Source organism: Camelus bactrianus, chromosome 12 (genome assembly GCF_048773025.1).
Source record: "Camelus bactrianus isolate YW-2024 breed Bactrian camel chromosome 12, ASM4877302v1, whole genome shotgun sequence".
Lineage (NCBI taxonomy): Eukaryota > Metazoa > Chordata > Mammalia > Artiodactyla > Camelidae > Camelus > Camelus bactrianus.
Window position 1 is genome coordinate 48,090,030 of NC_133550.1, and position 21,287 is coordinate 48,111,316.

Consider the following 21,287-nt stretch of genomic DNA (forward strand, 5'->3'; position numbering starts at 1 on the left):
AAGTGTTAGAAATATACAACATAAACTGCACATTTGCATTAATTTGAGTATCACTATATATAGAACAGGAAATTATAAATTTCACTAGAAGGTGATAAACGTAATGTGAAAAGAGGAATTAAGTAAAGAAGAACAGGTGAGGGGCAGAGAGCGGTTGCAGCTGAAATAGGGCAGCTGGGGGCCCGCATACAATTCTTGGAGCAAGAATTGAAACAAGTGAGAAACATGAGATATAACTTAGCCCCAGTAATAATTTAATATATATATTATTTATATGAACAACATATAAGAGATAAATAAGCAGCAGATGACAAGATATTAATTTTTAAAATTCATTATCATCTTAATACCCAGATGGCTTCCCTCAAACTTCAATTATACCTTAAGCAACTTCTCCAACATAAGAGCAAAAATCAGATAGGCATTGTATACGAGAAAAAATAAGTTAAATGGAAGACAATGTTACTATATTTCCTAGTGTATCTAGGAAATAATTCTTAAGTCACAGTAATTGGAAATCTGCAGAGAACTGATTGAAACTACACAGATAACAAATTTACATCTGTTCATTTTTCTTCAGGAGCAGAGGGGAAAAAAACACTATTTTCATAAAGCAAAACTTCCTTCTGAGAAAACTGAAATTAATTTACTTGAAATTCTGCTGTATATCAGCCTGCACTTTCCACAGGAACATAATTTTAGGAACAACAACAAAACTGCTTCTGGTCATGACAGCAACTTTCAACCAGTTTTAAAGTTAAACCAAACAAAAGGCATTATGAAAGAATGCAATAATGAACTTCTTTATAAACCCATTTTACGGGCCTTCTAACACAGGGTTTCAAATTTACCTACAGTGCTCTGGACAGAAATGACTATAAAATTAAAGGTCGTTTTAATGAGATTTCAGAAAAATGCCTTTCATCATTTTTCCATGGAAAATAGTTTAACTCTCTCTGTACAGTTAATTTTGAATGAATATTTCTACATGGAAAAGCATGATCCACACAGTGCCATTTTAAAACTACATTTATAATAGAAAACCTATAATACAAACAAGTGTATGAATGATTTAATATCCTCCTTTTTTTTTTGCCAGTCTCTAAAAAGATTCTCATTTCCCTCAATTTCACTTTGGGTTGCAGTGGGGAGGGCAAGATTTAACAGTTAGTTCCAGCAAGCAATCCTCGACACCGATACTACAATGTGTAGTTTCCATCGCTATAAAAGAAATGAGTGTGAAATTTTATGTAGTTTAATTCAATTCTATCCTCAAACATTTGTGAGTACCAAGGAGGTGTCAAGGACTTTATGTGCTAGAAACAAAGACATCAATAATTTACATCCCCAGCCCCCAAGGAGCTTCTAGTGTGAATTTCAACTCTTTGGCCATTGTGTCCATGCATTTTATAGGATAGAATTACTCTCTAGGATATCCTGTAGCTATGTGATGACAAAATGTTATTCTCTACTACATTGAGGAGAAGTGAATACTATTTCTAAGTTTCTAGACTCATGATTGATGCCACTATTTCCACCCCGCCCCCAAAGGAACATAAAAACCTTATAGAAATACTTAACTTCTCTATAGTACACAATCTTTGGCCATTTCTCCCCTTACTGTCCTAATCATAGCATCAAACATCCAGGCTCCTTTCCTTCCACCTCAACATAACTTTATGCTTCCACTTTCTCTACCAAGCTCCTTCATTATTGGTACTCCCCAAGATTGCATCCATGTTCCTTCTTTCATTTATCCTTATACATATTATACACACATACACACACACATACATATTATGTACACTCAGTTTCAGTTTTCATACTTTACTCCAAAATCTACATCCTCTATCTCAGAATACTCTCGTAAGTGGTAGAAACACATTTTAGTTGCCTACTGGATGCTCAACAGTCATTGGAAACTTACGTAGTAAAAACTGGACAATTTTTCCTCTAAACAACTTTGTTCTTTTATTTTTCTTGTCTTTTTTTTATTATTAGGTTTTCTTTTGATTCAGGTTGATTTGAATTTGTCTTCTCATAATAATATAATCATCTCCCTTAGAAGAGATGTTACCTTAATACTTAACATTTTTTAAAAATTCAAACTTCAAGCTACTCGAGGGCAAAAAATACACTCTCCTGGTCAGCTTACTCTCATCATCTAATACAGTGCCTATCACTCTGAAGCACTAATGTTTGTTGAATGAATTAATGTATCCTTATTTCCAAAACATGAGTTTGTAAATGTGTTCATATCTATAAATGTACTCAGAAAATGTGATTCATGTTAATCAAACTTTATCAATGGTCATTTTATCTCATAAATGTGTGAAAACTGGTGATGTTTGACATAGGTGTTATAAGAATTGGAGATTTTAGAGCGGCAAGAAAACAGATTTCACCTTGAGAACTTAACTGTAAAAATCAACCCACAATGAATCGGAGAACCAGTGTACAAAAATGAACTATGGAAAGAAGGTGGCTCAGAAGCTAGCAGGTATGAAGTGTTAACTTGTCTAACTGTATTAACACAGCTGAGTACGAAATGTGAAAGTCTGCATGAAAGAGCAGTGGTGTAACTTAGAACAAAGTCTATAAGTGAGGATTTACAGAGGTAAATGCCAACAGTACTCATTTCAGCACCTTCCAAGGAAGGAGGAGCTTCGGCCAAGAGGTTTCATAGCATCAGGCTGCCTTAGACTAATATGATTATAAATTAACTCACCCAATACTCTTTGGCCTGATGCTCTTATAAACTGAATGTTTTTAACACATGGATAGATTACATATGTTTATCAAACTTAAGATTCCCACGTAGACTTGACTGGACTGAGTCTTCCTAGTACCTGTGACAATACAGTGGAGGAAATTCCATGAAGACACTAGCAGAGAGGAATTTTCTCTTCCTTCTGTGTCTTTTTGTTATATAAGTACATCTCTCTGGGACTGATCACCCCAGGCAACTAGGCACCTCAGACACCTGAAATGATTGTTTCTTTCCTCAGACCACTTGCAGAAATTTACTGAATACTTTAAAGGCTGCACAATGAGCTTTCATGTTACCCACAATTTGTAACAATTTGTAATTTGAACTATTAATCACATATGATGCTTTACACCATAAAAACTGCAGTAAAAAATCTTTCATCTTGTGCCTTTTTCTGTTTTTAATTGACCTGGATGTATTATAACTGCAGCTTCTCCATTAAATGTCTGACTTCCTCTTTACCATCCTGCAGACGTCCAGGGCATCCTATATTAATTCTCTTGCCTTAATCTATCCTGGCATCTTGACAAGACAGATTTGGCCAAATTTCTTGACTGGCCATATCATGGCCAAAAATCAAGAATGGATAATTTAATGCTAAAATATATTCAAGAATTTACACGCACAAATGCATATAAATGGTTGATGAAGTCATTATGCATGGTTAATTTGCCCTAGTTTCAAATCATTGCTAATTTTTACTTTCAAAAATATTCTCAAAAAAGGCTGCACTTACATCTTTAGTTGATCTACTTGTCCTGTGGAGATGGCTAATGTTACAGTAAGTCTACAAATTCGAACTGAAAATTACTAAAAGCCAAATTTAAATAATGTGTTTCTATAAACAAATATCAGTTGTAGAGCAACTAATACATCTCAAGTAGGATTTCAAAGAGACTACTACTATTTTAAGAATCATGGAACATCTTATTACCACAGTTTTATTAAATCAGAATAGAAGTATACCCTTCGTATTTGCTATTTAATTTTTTTGATTAACAAACTAAAATATTAAAATTTATTGTGTTCAAAGATCCCCTGGAAGGTTATCCAGTTATGTAACATATCCATTGTTTCATCTTACCGATTCTGAAAAACAGCTTGGTTTCAATATGTTTGTAATAAAGAAAATTTTTCGGGTTAGGTGGGAGAAAGGGAAAGAGAACTCAAGTCTTGACACTAGATGATATATTTCAGAATTGTTATGCCACATGAGTATAGAGACAATAACCATGGTCTCTGTGAGAGAATTTCATTACTCTTATGGTTTTTGGACAGTAACTCTTCATAGATATATATAATGGAAAAAGTTGTGGGATAAATCAACATGGAGAGTCAAATATGTCAACATGGCCAGTAATGAGCTGGGAAAGAAGTAGATCAGCAAGATGTAACAGGTAGGACATGGGACAGTTGTCTAGCAAACTTGAACTTAGTTGATTTATTTTCATTCACTAATGTTGTCATTAATCATTTCACTTAACAGTTTATAAATTTGTTTGTTAGCTAATTAATCAACATGTCCATAGTTTAATTCATTCATTAGCTTATTAATCAAAATATACATAATTTAAAGCCCATGTGGTTGGCACTGTGCTTGGTACTAGAAATAGAATGGTACCTAAACATCCCCTGGCCTTAAAGACTGTAATTAAGGGGAACATGGTATCATATGTAAATATGATTCACACTAAAAAGAGCCAAGTGTTAGTTGCTATGGTGGCATCTGGGATGGGTAACTATCTTCCAACTCTGAAAATAGGAAAGGTATCGTCCCAGGAAAGTGTCACTTGAGCTGAAATAGGAAGGATGTACAGGTATCAGGTCAGACAAACGGGATGGGGAGTAGGGTGTAAAGCGGTCAGAAGAGGAGAAAATAGTAGAGAATGTTGCAGGCAAAACAAATAATATGTGCAAACGTCTCCCAACAGATAAGAATATAACATATTTGGGAAAACTCCAAGAAATAAACTTCAACTAAAAATCAGAAATATGATAGAGCAACAACAACAAAAATTTTGAATCAGGCATATTTAGAAAAACCTAAAATCTAAACAATCAGGAATAACCAGTTAAAAATGTAATGAGGGGGAAAAAAGGGATCTAATTCACATTAGCAAAAATACTCTTGAAATCACTGGAATAAATTAACCTCAAATATATGTAACCTTTGTGAACTAAAATACACAGTTTTAACGATGGGAAACTTAAAAATTGAAATAAATTTAGAAATACACGTATCTGGAAGAGAAACTTCAAGAGTATAACAGTGTCAGTTTCCCTCACTTTAACATATAGACACTGGAAAACCAACCAAAAACCCAACTGGACTTCTAATGCAACTTTACAAGGCTATGATCAAGTTCGTATTAAAGACAAAACACATAGGGATAATCAAGAAATGCCTGGAAACAAATAACAAGGATGGGAAACTCGACTTTTAAAATACAAAATTTAGTAGATGTTACAGTAAATAAAGCAGTTTGTTCTTGGTGTTGGCTAACAAAAGACCAGAAGAAAGCCCACAACAACGAGCCTATATTTACATACAAACAGTCTAGGTGACATGAATGTAAATTATTACAAAGATATTAGTTTTCATTGTGGAAAAAATATATATATATACACCTTAATACAAAAAATAATATATTCAGGGTGTCTTAAGTATATAAAGAAAAAAACAAAAATAATTCTAAAACTATTTTAAAAACATAATAGCCTTTTTAAAAAAATTAGCTGGTGAATGGTCTTCATAAAGACACAAAATACATAGGGTTTAAAGGAAAGGACCTGTGGATTTTTCTTTCTATATAGAAATTCAAGTTATGTACAATAAAGATGATCATAAGAAATGTAAAAACACAAGCCAAAACTAGGAGAAAATATTTGTAGAACGATGTTTATATACATACATATACACATATACATATACATATACATACACACACACACACATACACTTTAAAACCTGCAAATCAACAAGAAAAACTTCGCCCAACAGAAAACTAGGCAAGAAATAGGAACAATTAATTCCCAGGAAAACTACCAAGAACCAATAAACAAAATAAACTCCTGTTTTAATTAGGCGCACAGATTAATTATTAAGGAACATAGTTTTGAAACCATCCCATCGGATATTTATGAATGCTGTCTATGTAATGGCTCCATTAGGAACGATTTAATGTCAGTCAAAGCAGGGACAGTCATGCAAGTCCTGACACATCTGGACACACACACAGAAGAAATCAATGGTGATGCATGTATACAGGGGAAAAGTGAAGTGTGCATGTATGACTTCCATGCTCTAACTACATATATAAATGCTTATTAAAAATGAGAAGATATATACCAGAGGAGAGGAAACACGTGTAATGAGTTTTATGCTTTACTCCATATTCTTCTATACTGCTTCAATATTTTACAAGGTTATATTTGTGTATTAGTCGAGTAGTAAAAATTATCCATTAAAACAAAATGAAATAAGAGGCCTTGCTCTTGCCAAGTGAACAGGAAGACAGGTACCTGTAAACCATCTTACCTTATTCTAGGGATTACTAAAGGGCCAGATGAGTTGTGTGCCCAGAACTCCAGTGATTGCAAGCCAGTGGAATTTCACCAGAATCTCTCAGTCCCATTCACTTTATCTTAGACACAGCAAACACTTCCCGGTGCTCCTGTTTGATAGCCTCTCCTGAATTCTCTATTTTGGGAGATGAGTTTGCTCACCTGATATTTCGTGGATACCTCCCCCCATCTCTCACACATACTCACATACCCACATCCATGGAACCTGGCAGCAAACCTTATCCTGAACTGTAGCCATTTGGCCAAGGGTTATTTTCCCCTCATTTCTGCCAGACCCCACTTTCATAGGCTTCTCATGCCTTGTTTTCAATGAGGCTCAAGGAATAGCTTGGCCTCATTAACAGGTAGTGAGACCACTTCCATTCTGTAAACTCTAATCCTTCTAACCTCTCAAGGGTTCTCAAAATCAGGCCCTGAATGTACAAATAGATCTCTCATTAGAACCAAATCTAAGGTGACAATCACCCTACATTTCCCTCACTGCTTTATCCTCCTAAATTACTTCCTCCCAAGACAGAGTTCTTGGCATCATGAGATACATGAACTCGTTGAAATTCTATGCAAAATTAACCTCATAAAGGTGCCTTTTACCCAACCCCCTTCTCCCATTAAAAACCACTGTCTGGCTCTCTGCCTCTTAAACGGAAGCTCAAAGTTACTGAATGAATTACGTCTCTCCAAAAAAAAAAAAAATTGTTGACATCATAACACCCAATACCGTAGACTATGACTGAATTTGGAAATAGGGTCACTACAGATGCAATGTGACAACAGAGGTGGGTCCCTAATCCAACAGGAGTATCCTTATAAGAGGATGTGAAGACAGTTACCCACGGAGATCATCATGTGATGACAAAGGGAGAGATTGGAGTCATGTAGCTGTAAGTCAAGGAATTCCAATGAATTCCACAGGAAGGAGGCCAGGAAGGATCCCCCTACAGGTTTCAGAGGGAGCGTGTCCTGAGGACACCCAGATGTGGAACTGCTGGCCTCCAAAACTGTGATCCAATAAATTGCTATTATTTTAAGCCACCTAATTTGTGGTACTTTGTTATAGCAGCCCCAGGAAATTAACATACAAATCAACCTAACATAAATGTGTTTGTTTCTGAAATGTCAAGAAAACACAGTTCTAAATATCTAATTCAAGAAGGCTCTGACAACCCAGAACTGTTTAGTGACAATGATGAAATTATACTTACACAATTCAAAGAATGTGGTCATTTAACACTGCCTACTAATCTTATCACTTAGGTATTAAATGGAGTTCCCTTGCTCTGACATGGATTTCATAATTCATTTATGTAATCAACAAATACAGGTCTCCTCTAGGTATGGAGAGATATAATGACCAGTAAAAAATTTCAACCACCTCAAGAAGCTGAATATGGATGGTAGTGATCATATTGCTTCAGTATTAAATAGGGTGTTGCTATTAACTTTAGACAGATAATCTTTATGTTGTAGAAGTATTTATTTATTCCTGGTTTATTTATAGGTCTTGTTTTCTGAGGCAGATGTTTATCAAAAGCCTTCTAGCATTTCTAGAGATGATCATAATTTTTTTCCTCTCTTGACTTTTTAAATTGAAGGAGTATAGCAATTGAACTGTTGTACTGAATATTCCACTATAAATTTGAGAATAAATCCCATCTGATAACGGTGTTTTAATCTTGACTATGCTGCTGCACCTACTGTATTAATTTTAAGACATGTCTACATTTATATTCACAAGTCTAATTGGCCTGTTGTGGCTCTGTTATTTATTCCTGCTTGTTTTTTGTTGGTTTTTTGAGTTTGTCATTGTTGTCATTATTCTTTTTGTGTGTGTGTGTGTAATGTTAAATAGGGTCAAGACCTTTTGCTGTCAGTTTTATCTAGCTTCACAAAATAAGTAAGAACTGTTAACTAGTGCAAAAAATATCATTTGATTAAAGATTTGATAGAACTTATGAAATGTCTTAACTTAGTTTCTTGCGGAGAAAATTCTTTAATATGGTTTTCAAATTTTTCCAAGGTTTTTGAATCAGACTGTCTACTTCTTCTTGGGCTAATGTTAATGATTTATATTTTCCCAGAAAAGTATTCATATTACTAAGATTTTCATATGTATAAAACTAACATTTTGTTACTTTAAGCTTCCATATTCCTGGTTGTAGCCCCTTTCTCATTCTCAATATTATATATTTAAGATTTTCTATTTTGTCCTATAATTTCCCTTGCCAGTTGCCTGTTGATCTGTCAAAGAACAAGCTCTTACATTTATTCATTACTTCCCATTGTTTCCCTAAATTCTACTTCATTAACATTTTCTTTTTGCTTCCTTCAAATTTATTGTTTATTTTATTGCTCCTTTTTTCCTAGTTTCTCAGATTAAATGATTACTTAGATTCTTAAAGAACAAAAATGAAAACTAACTTATAGTGCAAAATCCCTCTTACCCACAGAAATGATCCCCTTTGTTATGTATTGATTTAAATTACATTAAATTTATTATCTGCATTCTGAAATCTAATGCCTAATGAAATATTCAATGTTCTATTGAATTACCAGTTTAAATAGCAGTTGGAATAGACTGACTGGGCCAAATCTATAACAATGAAAGAACACTGAGAATTTTTCACACTAGAAATCAATTATATTTCAAATGGCAGTGAGTGGTGCAGTTAAAAGGTTGAAAGTCGACTATATATTTATAAAATTTGCCAGAGTAAATGACTAAGCAATGGTCCATTGGCTTTGTCCCTGAAAATTTATTATGCTTGAAAAGAGAAACCAACATCATAAGGCAGATCTGTTAAACCTGGTCTTAAAGTTACTTGAGTGAACTACTGAATGTTAATAAATTGGTAATATGAATAAAAGGCTATGCAATAAATACACTACATCTGTTGCCATTAATGGTAGAATTGGTGGGGGGTAGGTGGAATGGGTGAAGGAGGTCAAAAGGTACAAACCTCCAGTTATAAAATAAATAAGTCATGGGGATGTAATATATACTATGATCACTAGTTACTAATACTGTATTGCTTATTTAAAAGTTGCCAAGAGAAATTTGCTAAGTAAAAGTGCTCATCACAAGAAAAAATTTTGTAACAATGTTTGGTAACAGATGATAACTAGACTTCCTGTAGTGATCATTTCACAATTTTTACAAAACTGAATCATTATGTTGTACACCTGAAACTAATAAAATCTTATTTGTCAATTATAACCTCATCTCAAAAAAGTAGTACTATTTTACGTTTTACATTATATGACTATCATCTGTAAGCACAGGTTGAAGTGATAGCAAAACAATGTAATAATGAAAGGATTTAGATAATTCAAAACAATTTCTACAGTACTTTCTTCTTTTTTAAAATTAAAGTTCACCTTTATTTTGAACAAATTGCTCTATCTTCTTTTTTTAATGGAGGTGCTGAGGACTGAATCCAGGACCTTGTGCATGCTAAGCAGGCACTCTGCCACTGAGCTGTACCCTCCCCCCTGTAGTTCTTTCTTCTTGAAAGCAACTCTTGGCTCTGTTATGCAAACCCATGATCTTTCTAAAAAAATCTACAGTGTGAGTTTAGTAAACTCAGTAACTGCCATTAAAAATAACTTCTACTTTCAATTAGATGTAATTCCAAGTATTTTTTTTTCTACATGAAAGGTGATTTGACTTAATTTTTTTTCTGAATTTGAAAGCTGTATACTGAGGTTCCACCTCCACCCCCCGCACCCTTGGTTTATTTCTGCCAGCTTGTGCAGAAAAACTTCTGTTGCATGGATATACACTCAGAACCTCTCAAATTCAAACATGGGATCCTTTACTATTTGTGTGATCTTCCACAAATTCCCTCCGAGTTTCCTTTTCCTCATTCTGTGGGCTTCATTTGAAGATGAACTGTCATAACATGCGAAGGAACTAAGGAGAGTGGTTGTTGGCACATAAAAGTTACTGAAGAAATTGCTATCCTCCCAAATTAAAATTATTTCATTATTTTATAAGTAGAAAACACAACTGTATATATGCACCTCTCATATATAACTTGGTATTATTACTCCTGCAAAAAAAGTCCTTAAATTTAAAATCTTATAATGCATGTTCCCTAAACTTCAGATATAACCACATATCATGTATACTATTGCTTACTTTTTTCCAAATCATCCTTTTTTCTCTATCCTCTCTTAGAACATTATCTAGACATGCTGGTTATATATTTTTAAAATATAAACATAAAAATAAAATTGTAGGGATTAATTTAAAGATTATCTCTGGCCTCTTAGAATCATCTTGTGTCTGGCCAGTGGTGGTATACCTCACTTTAGTAATTATTGTGTTGAAGTTACGTAATGCTGTATGTCTCCAGGTTATATTTCCAAAAAATTTTTTAGCAATAGGATTTTTTTCCACTATTTTACAAAGCAAGTAGATTTATGAACACTGAATTATGTTAAAAAAAAAAAAACCTAGGTTACTGATTAAAAATTAAGTACAGGATATAACAGGAGCTTATGATTCCCAAAAGCTTCTCAAGTTCACTAATAAATACGGGTATTTCATGCCAACTAATATAATAGCTTCATTAATTTCAGGCTTTGGTCATAAAATGTCTTTAAGAGACAGAACTACAACCAATGATATGAAATGTGATTAATGACTGCTGCTACCACAAAGAAATGTTGTTGGGTTAAGTTTACTGATAAAACTGAGCAAAGCAAATATCTTTCCTTTCAGAGATTTGAAATAGAACTAAGAGGAACTTCTGCATTTCAGAGAAAATTATATAATAAAAATAGCATATAAATCTCAAAAGAAAAATTTGTAATTTGTCATATAGTCTCTAATTGTCCATGAGAAAACCTGGTTCTTTTCCTAACTATGTAAATAAACAGAAAGAAAAGTTTGCTCCAGGGACATATGATACTAGACATATTTATGATATTACAGATTGCAAAAAAATCTATCTTGGTTCATTAGGTTAAGATTTGATTAAAAATCATTGTTAAGAATTCATCTGTTTTGAAACCTAATTATTTCGTATGAGAATTTTGTCCACTACATAAGTTAAAATATTCATTTTCATATTCTTTTTCATTATAGGTTACTACAAGATACTGAATATACTTTCTCTATGCTTTCATAGTTCATATATGCATCCACAGAGGAAGTTATAAGGTACAGCTTTTAAATGACAAGTAACGTGTATCTATCTGTCCAACTGAATAAATTTCTTTTCTCAGCAAAGAATAAGCCTGGATAGACTCATTTCCTTTCTCTTTTAACCCTTTCCCAACAAGTATCACCAGAAGGTAGTTAACTTTTAACCAGTGGCTGTAGATAAGAGAGAGAAAAACGAGTTCCAAGAAGAGATACTGGTTGTTCAGCTTACTTTCTTCCCCAATAGTGTATGAAGAATGGGCACCACAAGAAAACTGGCATCCCATATCACAGGACAGGCGGTCTCTTTGGTAACAGTATTTTCAGATGCAAACAATAACAACCCAAAATATTTGTGTAAATTTATCAAATCGTTAAGGTTCTTTTTCATAAAATGAAAAAACTATTAATCAACAATATAGTAACATCACATTATTTAGATTAAGAGCACAGGGGAAAGCCTTTGTTGGAGTATCTAGATATATTCACTCAAGTAAAGGAAAAGATGCAGTCTCAAATTATTTCAGGGAAAAAAAGATTGTCGTACATATGATGAAGCATGAAACACAGCAGAGAATGAATATCAGAGGTTGTGCAACCTGGAGAGGAAGTGCTCCATCTGAAGGCTTTCCAGGTTAAAGAGAGAAAATTGAACACTGTGCAGGTGAACAAAAAACACATGCTGACCTAATACAGACTATAGGCCATGAGACTGAGATCCCAGGGTTAAAGTTGAGGAGGTTAAAGACAAGGTAAATGTACAAACGGTAAGTTAAACTGAGCTCCTGTCTGCTTCCCCTTAAATATCAAGATATTTTGGTGTTTATTTTCATTTATTTTTAATTTTTTTCTAACATCTGTGCTTTTAGATTTAGCCAGTACAAAAGATTTAGATGTAACCAGAACATAATAAACAAATACTAAAAATAAAGCTGACAAAGTAGTTTGATACTGTCAATATTACATACAAGTCATTAAACACAAGCAGGAAACATCTTATTATGCCTGGTTCCTTCCTGCAGGGAATTGCTCCTTCTCCATTCTATTCCAACTCTGGAAGCACTGTCAGTAGAGGGCTCTTATAGCCCCATGCCATGGGGAAGAAAGTAAGCTGAACAACTAGCATCTCTTCCTGGAACTCGTTTTTCTCTCTCTTATCTATAGCCACTGGTTAAAAGTTAACTACCTTCTGGTGATACGTGTTGGGCAAGGGTTGGAAGAAAAGGAAATGAGTCTATCCAGGCTTATTCTTTGATGAGAAAAGAAATTTATTCAGTTGGACAGATAAGATACACGTTACTTGTCATTTAAAAGCTGTACCTTATAACTTCCTCTGTGGATGCATATATGAACTATGAAAGCATAGAGAAAGTATATTCAGTATCTTGTAGTAACCTATAATGAGAAAGAATATGAAAATGAATATACGTATGTATATGTATGACTGAAACATTATGCTGTATGCTAGAAATTGACACAACATTGTAAACTGACTACTTTTCAATTTAAAATTAAAAAGCATATAGATAAACCTCTCCAAACACTAAAGAAAGAGGACACATGATCCCATAAAGGTCAGAGACCTTTTTCCAGGATTAATAGAGGCATTAAGACAATTCTTTCAGAGACTGACAAGAGTCTATAAGTATAAAGGTGCAGGAGTCATCTCATTAACACCGAGTCCCACAGAGAATGGAGTGAATCCAGAGGGAACCAAAGACACAGAATGAAGACAAATTCCAAAAACATACTAAAACACCTGGATCTCATTGTGTCTACATCTAGTCAACTCCAGGAATTTTCAGCTATGGGGCTTAATAAATTCTCTTTTGTGTTGAAGCAAATTTAGACTAAGTTTCTATTACTTATAAACAAAAGAGTGTGATAAATATAAGAGACAACGAAGGCATTTCAGTTTAATTTGCATTTATCCACTTACATCTAAGTATACCCCCTATGGCTTTCCATTCAAAGAACAGATTTCTAGCCCACCCCCACTCCGGGATTTTTCTAATAGACACAGACATTCTAAATTATCCCATTATCTCAACCTAATCATTAGTGCCTTTGTGGGGAAAGTATTACCTTATTTGATAACACACCAGAGCTAGTACATGTTCTATATGTACTTTGACACCAGTAGTTCTCTTAAAAAAAAAAGGACAAAATCTATTATAATAATTAAGATATCAATTATATAGAGTATCATACATAACAGCCTTATTTTTTGAACCCAACTAAGTATTAATGAAGCAAACTTTAAAAAAAAAAACCAAACTCAAAGCATTTAAATGAACTTCTAGGGTATATGGCATAGTACTTCAAAAAAATTTCAGCCATATCAATGATGTGGCCCAAAACACAGAGATTACAAACACCATCCATTTACTAGTCGTAAGATTCACAAAAATACTATTTCAGAGCACAGCTATCATCATCTCTGTTTCCAGCAGTTAAACCCATAGTCCGTCTCACCACCTTTCAAAGATGAACCCAACCAGAGAAAGCAACGCATACTCACAAATTATAAAGCATGTCGGCCATGTTGCTTCGGTAGTACAAAGCATTTCTATAGGCGCTTTCAGCTTCAGAAATTTTGCTCTGACTCTTCAGAACATTTCCAAGGTTACCCCAGGCTGCCAAAAACAAAAGAAGTATTCAGGCTGAGTGTCATTCCAATTATACATAACATAACATCAGGACATCGGGAAGTACCACAGGGAGAGAGAAAATTCTCGTAAAACATTCTTAAGAAAGAAAATTTGCATCCTTTATACTCTAACATTTCATCAAACCTGTAGATTAAATACAATGAAAGCCTAAAAAATATTATTATGTCTCAAAGCTGATATACACACACAGTTTATCCTAAGGCCAAGAACTACGTTATTTTAAGATCACCTACAAAGACTTCATGCTCTTTCAAATTTTAGTAGGGGTCTTCATACACTCAGATTATTGTATACCTACTGAATCAGAAACTGTAAGAAATCATCTTAAAATTAAAATTTGAAAGATTTCATTCAAATATGAAAACACTGATAAATGTCACAGAACTGGGGATAAAAAGGAAGATAACTAAGTAAGATAAAAAATTTATTTTATAGAGAGTCTTAATAGTCACCAGGACATATCAGTAAAACACTACACTTCTTAAAACAGTTAAGTATATATGTTTTATTCAGATACAATGTTCTTTTATACTCATCCTGCTAATAAATTCATTTGTGGGAAAAATAAGTGACTCAGTATTTTCGTACATAATCATGTTAAAAATCTTTATTTTCTTTTTGTCTTTTATTTTTCACTCCAAATAATCAAGAATTCTCAACATTAAAATGAACAAAATATATCCCATAAACAGCTGTCCATACAGCATCTGTCCCTCAAACTTGGGTACTTCTCTTGCCTTTCCTTCCCATAAGAAGATAGGGTGCTAGGCCTGAACCAGAGTCCCTTCCAGCTAGATGAGGATGAGAAGAAGGCTGACATGTGTCAAGATCTATTTATGTGGGTAATTACCAGTTTTATCTGAAGGATGAAAGGGGTTTTCAGATACCAATTTTTAATGCATAAAAAAGTATAGAATCTTTTAATCCCAGATTTGTCTATGTGCCCTGTAATTTAACACTCTGTGCTTTCATTCACTCATCTGTAAAATGGGGAAAATAGTATCTCCTGGATTTTGTAATGAGGATAAAATGAGTTAGTATATGTGGGGTATTTAAGACAGCGCCTGCCAGGTGACTAATACTCAATAAATGCTTGTTAATTTCATTAATATCATTGTCATTGATGCCTTTTGCAATTGACAATGCAAAGCATAGCTCTTAGAAACAGCATCAAATATAATGTACTTTCTGTCCTTACTATTATCTACAGTGAATACTAATCTTTCATATTTGGAAAGTCATATATCTCCTTTTGGTTCAGATGGAAAAAGGGAAAAGCACTCTACTCACAATTATACAACACCTAATCATGCATATTCACCATATACAAAGGTAAACTCCAGAAAGTTTTAAAAGATGAATGTGAAAAAATGAAGCTCACAGAAGAATATAGAGATTATCTCTGTGGAAGGGAAAGGGACCTCCAAATAGAACTCAAAAAGTAAAAAACTGATGAATTTGAGTATCTCAAAAAGAAGAACTTCTATTTATTGAAGGACATTATGGACAAAGTTAAACATGCATTAATATACCAGAAGATATTTCAAACATCTAAACAAACAAGACACTATACTTAGGAAATAGAACTCCTAACAAAGCAACAAGAAATGATAAGAAATCCAACAAGGGGATAAAAATGGGCAAAGGATATGAACAGGAATCTACAAAAAGGGAAACCATAATAAATACCAGAGTAAATTTTAGAAATTTAATACTCAAATTCCTCAGTAAACACAAATTATAACAATGAGATTTGAGATTGGCAAAAATTAGAAAACTGGATAAAGCCAAGTACTGGTAGGGATATGGGGAAGGAATATTCACTATTGAGAACAGTGTAGCCTGGGGAAGCCATTGTGTTATGCCATCTGCCAATATGCTGTCAAATCAACAAATGTCACTGACTACGTCATGAATAATCCCTGACCAGCAATCCCACTCCCAGAGAAACTCTCATCTAAGAGAACGTGACAGGATGTTTCATGCAAGCCTCTTAGTGTTGGCCAACCACAGGACGTAATCAACCTGCCCATCATGGGAGTATATGTGGGATGACCACACAACAGTGAGGACCAACAAATTCCATGTAAATATTGTGGTATGAATGGACCTTGAAAATTTACAAAAATTCAAAATATCTAAAACATTCTGTCACCAGTTATAAACATTAAAAATTTGTTCCCACTCAAAATATCACTACATACTTCACAAGGGTACATTATAATTCAAAGGATGCAACTCAAGTATGGTAGACCAGATACCTATGGTACAAAGGGAAATTGAAGTTAGGAATAGAGATAAAAGGGAATAAATACGTAAATAAAAGAAAGGAAATTTGTAGGGATCATCCTAAAAATTGCCCACAAACTGAGGAATATAATTAATCCAACTTCTGCAACTGGGTGGTAGGGGAGAAGAAAAAGAAAAAAAGGGAGAAAAGGAAAATTAAGGCCAACAACTCACATTCTTTTAGAATACAGATGAAGTTATCCTATATCCTACTTAAGGAATAAGGAGTATTAACATTCACTAAACTTTTTCTTTTACTATGACAATTTGAAACAGATGTTTGAGATTATCTTCAAATTTTCACTTGGTAATTATACTTTGGGCTAACAAAACTTAAAGAGCTTATATTTTCATTAATATTTAATGTCATTTATATTTTTTGCATTTCTAAGACCGTATATTTTATTGATGCATTCATTTCATGCCATGATCTTTAAAAGTACAGTTTTACTGGAATAAAATCCCTGAAATTCTTCCAAGAAATTGTGATGAAGCCTAAAAATAAGTATCTCGTTTTTGTAAAGTATTTTAGTAGACAGCATGCCCAGATGAATCCAATTCACACATTAAACTCGGGAGATAATACAACACTTATGTGAAGTTCAGAAAAAGGTAATTATTTTACTCTAAAAATCTCAGTGTAGTTTTTACAAGTTTTTCCTGAAAGTGTTTAAAAATATTCAGAGTACTTATTTTATTCCTGTTGTTTGACAAAATGAATAAGAAGTTGCTTTCATGTGAGGGACGACTGTCCCATCTCATAGGCTTAACTTGTAGCACTAGGGGCCTTGGTGGAAAAAAAGAAAAGAGAAAGAGGAGAAAAGGTGAAGGGAGAAGGGGAGGTACAGATGGAATAAAAATAGATGTATATTATGACAATAAAAATAATCATAGTGCTTTCGTTTATTTAAAGTTTACCAGATGCTTGACAGTGTCCAGAATTTATTTAACCTAATAATAACCTCTCAGGTACAACACTAGACCCATTTCACCGATGAAAAAACTGAAGTTCACTCCTTAAACTGCAAAGTTCATTACAAGGGAGAACCCGATCTGTTTCCAGGCATCGGAAACTCACCCTTTCAAGACTGTGTCTGAATATAAAGTAGAATAACATATTATAGCACTCAAAATTTTCATATATTTAATTGAGGGACTAGAATCTAATATGAAAACCAAAAAAGTTATCCAAATGAGTCATCCCCTCAGAATGGCTAAAGGCAAAATACTCCAGAAACAATAAACTAAAGCTATCTGGTACCCATATTTCATAATGTATTTTCCATCCTACAGAAAAATTAATGCAAATAATATATCAAGTGTTTTACATTTCTTTGGGAATGTAATTTTAAATGTTACATTTTCTAGTTAATGCAATGGAAATAGAACACACTTTACTGATGGAAACAGATGGCTGCTGCTCAAAGATACTGGGGATTCAGGTACATTTATCAGTAAGTGCCCTAAGTGCCCTGAGGATGCCTTATGTGTGACAGAGAGTTAAAAAGCATTGTTTACTATTGTGGTGATCATTTTGCAATATATACAGATGTTGGATCATTATGTTGTACATCTGTAACTAATTTAAGGTTATATGTCAATTATACCTCAATAAAACTAAAAAATTTAAAAATAAATTAAAAAATAAAAGCATTGTTTACCAAGTACATGACTTATTTCTTAGGACTAAGCATATATGATGATTATATTTTTTAAAGAGGCAAACAGATGCTTCTAGAAGGCTTTAGAAAATCTCATCGTGAAGTTATTTTCAAAAAGAAAACAAAAATTTTCTTTAAAAAAATTCAGGAAGCAAAGAAACAAGAATAACTCTTATATCTCAAGAGCCCTACACACTGTTATTTAAGTGCATCTAAAAGGTGTCCGCTTATTAAGAAACTTCACCTTAATTCACAAGGAAAGCTCCTCTCGTACTTTCTGCCACAGTTTATGTTCTTTGAAAGGCAGAAAAACAATTAAATATTCCCATCTTGTGAAAATTTTTCTAAAGATGAAATGTGAGCTCCTTCTGGAAATGTTAAGTGATTTATAGCAATGAATACCTCCAAAATTTTTTCAAAGCCCTCATTCAAATATAGTAGTTCTAAGTTCATAAAATAAATTCAAACTTATTGTAAAGTAACTACTGCAATTTCATAGCTCTTGATGTATTTCATAAAATCAATGCGAAGAGATTTAAGTCATTTTTTCCAAGGATGTTTTTACTCTACACTGGAAGTTTGAAGATACTTATATTCATTTATTATAAAAAAATTTAAATAATTTTCTTACGGTTATGACACACTTTGCTTATTTAAAAATTAGCTAATAAGATGAATGAATCTGTAAATATTAATATTTAAATTTTAGCTACTTAATATTCAGGCAAGCAATCATGCATCAGGGTTAGCACGTCAGCATTTCCATTTCACTGGTACACTGAGAACACAGCTACCAAAATCAGTAAGGACTCTCTCCTATTTTTGACTTCAGCCTTCAGCTGTAATTTATTTTACCTTAGAATTTTGAGATGTCTTCAGTCCCTATGTTAAAATTTTGAGTTCTATGTAAAGATCTGGCAAAATCGAAACATTTAACTGCTTTAAGGTGATAAATCCTAAATTTTGCTTCCTCCAATTCTGAGTTATTTGTTTGAAATCAGAAGCTATCACCAAAAAACGGTTAAACATTGAAATCTTGCCAGTTAGCCAGACCAGCTGCAAAAGAAAATAAATACAGGAGCACAGCCTACCGTATCTGATAAGAATTGTTTCTCTTCCAATGATAGGCCTATTTTTAGGCTCCATTTTACGTCAATATTAACTCTCTTTATTCTCATAATAAAGATTATCATCCAGTTGGTAATGGATGAGGAAACTGCCTCAGAGAAATAAAGTAACACTTAAAAGCTAATACAGCTAAAAGCTGTGTCTGTCTGGTTTCAAAGCTCTTGGTTGTTTTTGTTTTTTTTAATTGAAGTATAGTCAATTTACAATATTGTGTTAATTTCCGGTGTACAGCATAGTGATTCATTTATGCATATACATATATGTGTATGTATATATATATTTTTTCCTTCTCATATTCTTTTTTGTTTTAGGCCATTACAACGTTTTGACTATAGTTTCCTTATACAGTAGGACCTTTTGTTTACCTACCAAAGCTCTTGCTTTTAATCACTATGGGACACGTGGACTTCAGATGTGTTCCAAAAATGATGTTACCAAGGATATAAGTTAAATAAATCTACTTTTAAAATATAAAGGTTAATTATGTTAAACTTCCTACTCTCAATGGAAGGAAAAAAGAAGAAACAAAGTAGAGGGAAGAGGGAAAAGCCATTTAAGTACATGGAACTTAAGATAAATGTGAAAGTGTTTTTGGTTTTTTTTTTTTTTTTTTGCCTTTTTAAACAGAAAGCTTTCTCACTCTATTCATTAACAAAGGTTGTAAGGGGGTCAACATCTGTAGTCTGTACTTTTTACCAATTGTATGATAGTCATTTCATATGACTCCAGAGAAATAAGAGTCCTTCTAAGCCTACAAGAACCTATTTTTCCTAAAGTAATTTTACCTTGGATTATTACAAAAAGGAACATAATTTTAAATAGGTCAAAAAATTGTCCAGTTAGAATGTTAAATGGAGAAAGTAGACATAATTTAAAGATTACGATTCATATGATACCAGAATACATATACTATATACTTTAATGTAGTTCTAATTATAGCAAGTTTATAACATGCAATTATTTCTCTTGTTTCCCTACCTTTGGTTATTTCAGATGGACCTGAAAATAAATTTACTCCTAATCAGGGAAAACAGCATTAAAAATGAAAATATAAAAGTTTAGTATTCCAACGATATGTTAACATTGTCTTGACAATTCTGTTAGTCACTATAATATCTATGTGCATACTGCAATATTCACATATACAATTCAGTGCAGGTTTTTTGGTTTTTTTTTTTTTCAAACATATCTAGGGTTGTTCCTTAGCATTTTACCATCTGCCATTGCTACCATATTCCTAACTAGACTATGAGCCACCTCCACATCAATGGTCCAGTGTCTGCGGTCAGTACCACCCATGGTCCTTGCGACTGGGTCTTACCTGTACCTGCCTTCACTCATTAACTTTCCATCTGTGTTCAGAATTTTTCCCATGGCCTCTCTATCAAAGCAAAACAAAAAATCTGCCTTATGTGCCTTTCTAATAGCAATGTGCTCTCTGCAAAGTTTCTGATTAACGAATCCATAGTACTATATGTGAAGACAGTAAATATAATTGCATCTACAGATATGACTGGACAAGGAGGAAGAATCTGGTAGCACCTGAGCTATGAAGCTCTCCTTGTATTTTACCACGAGGCCTTTTTTTGCCTATTACACTGTTGAAATTAGTCAATAGAACACTTAAATATATAATTGGCATGCCACAAATAGTGACCCTCTTTATATAAAAGACATATCACTTCAGTAAAGGCTCATTAGAAATTCCTCATATCTGGCTGATCTCTTGGCCCATGAAGTTGTTCAATCAGTACCCATAGACTGTAAATTCTGAAGAGTAGTTGAGTTGCTTCTGATTTCCTATTGGGGATAGAACTGTCGCAAAGAATCTCTCACAGTTTGCCTCTATCATTTGACTCTGGGTCAGCTCTAAAAGAGGAAGAAGTTTGAAAAAGGCCAAGAGTTTGGGAATTCTAAACAACTCCAGAGGGGAACAGAGAAGCAACTTAAAAAAAAAAAATTCCCTCCTTTGTTCTTTTATAATCTAATCTCATAATCTACTTTATCTCAGCGAATCCAGTCTTCATTTGGATGGG

The 21,287-nt window shown here is 33.5% G+C and overlaps 1 protein-coding gene across 2 annotated transcripts in view; it reads right to left on the minus strand.

Moving 5' to 3' along the window:
• The window catches only part of TMTC2 (transmembrane O-mannosyltransferase targeting cadherins 2), a 481,591-nt gene that overhangs the window by 137,625 nt on the left and 322,679 nt on the right, over window positions 1–21,287 (minus strand). For both annotated transcript variants that reach the window (XM_045519407.2, XM_010958805.3), the window contains one exon: window positions 14,023–14,137. In XM_045519407.2, coding sequence (XP_045375363.1) covers window positions 14,023–14,137 — 115 coding nt within the window. The remainder of the gene's footprint in view (window positions 1–14,022; window positions 14,138–21,287) is intronic.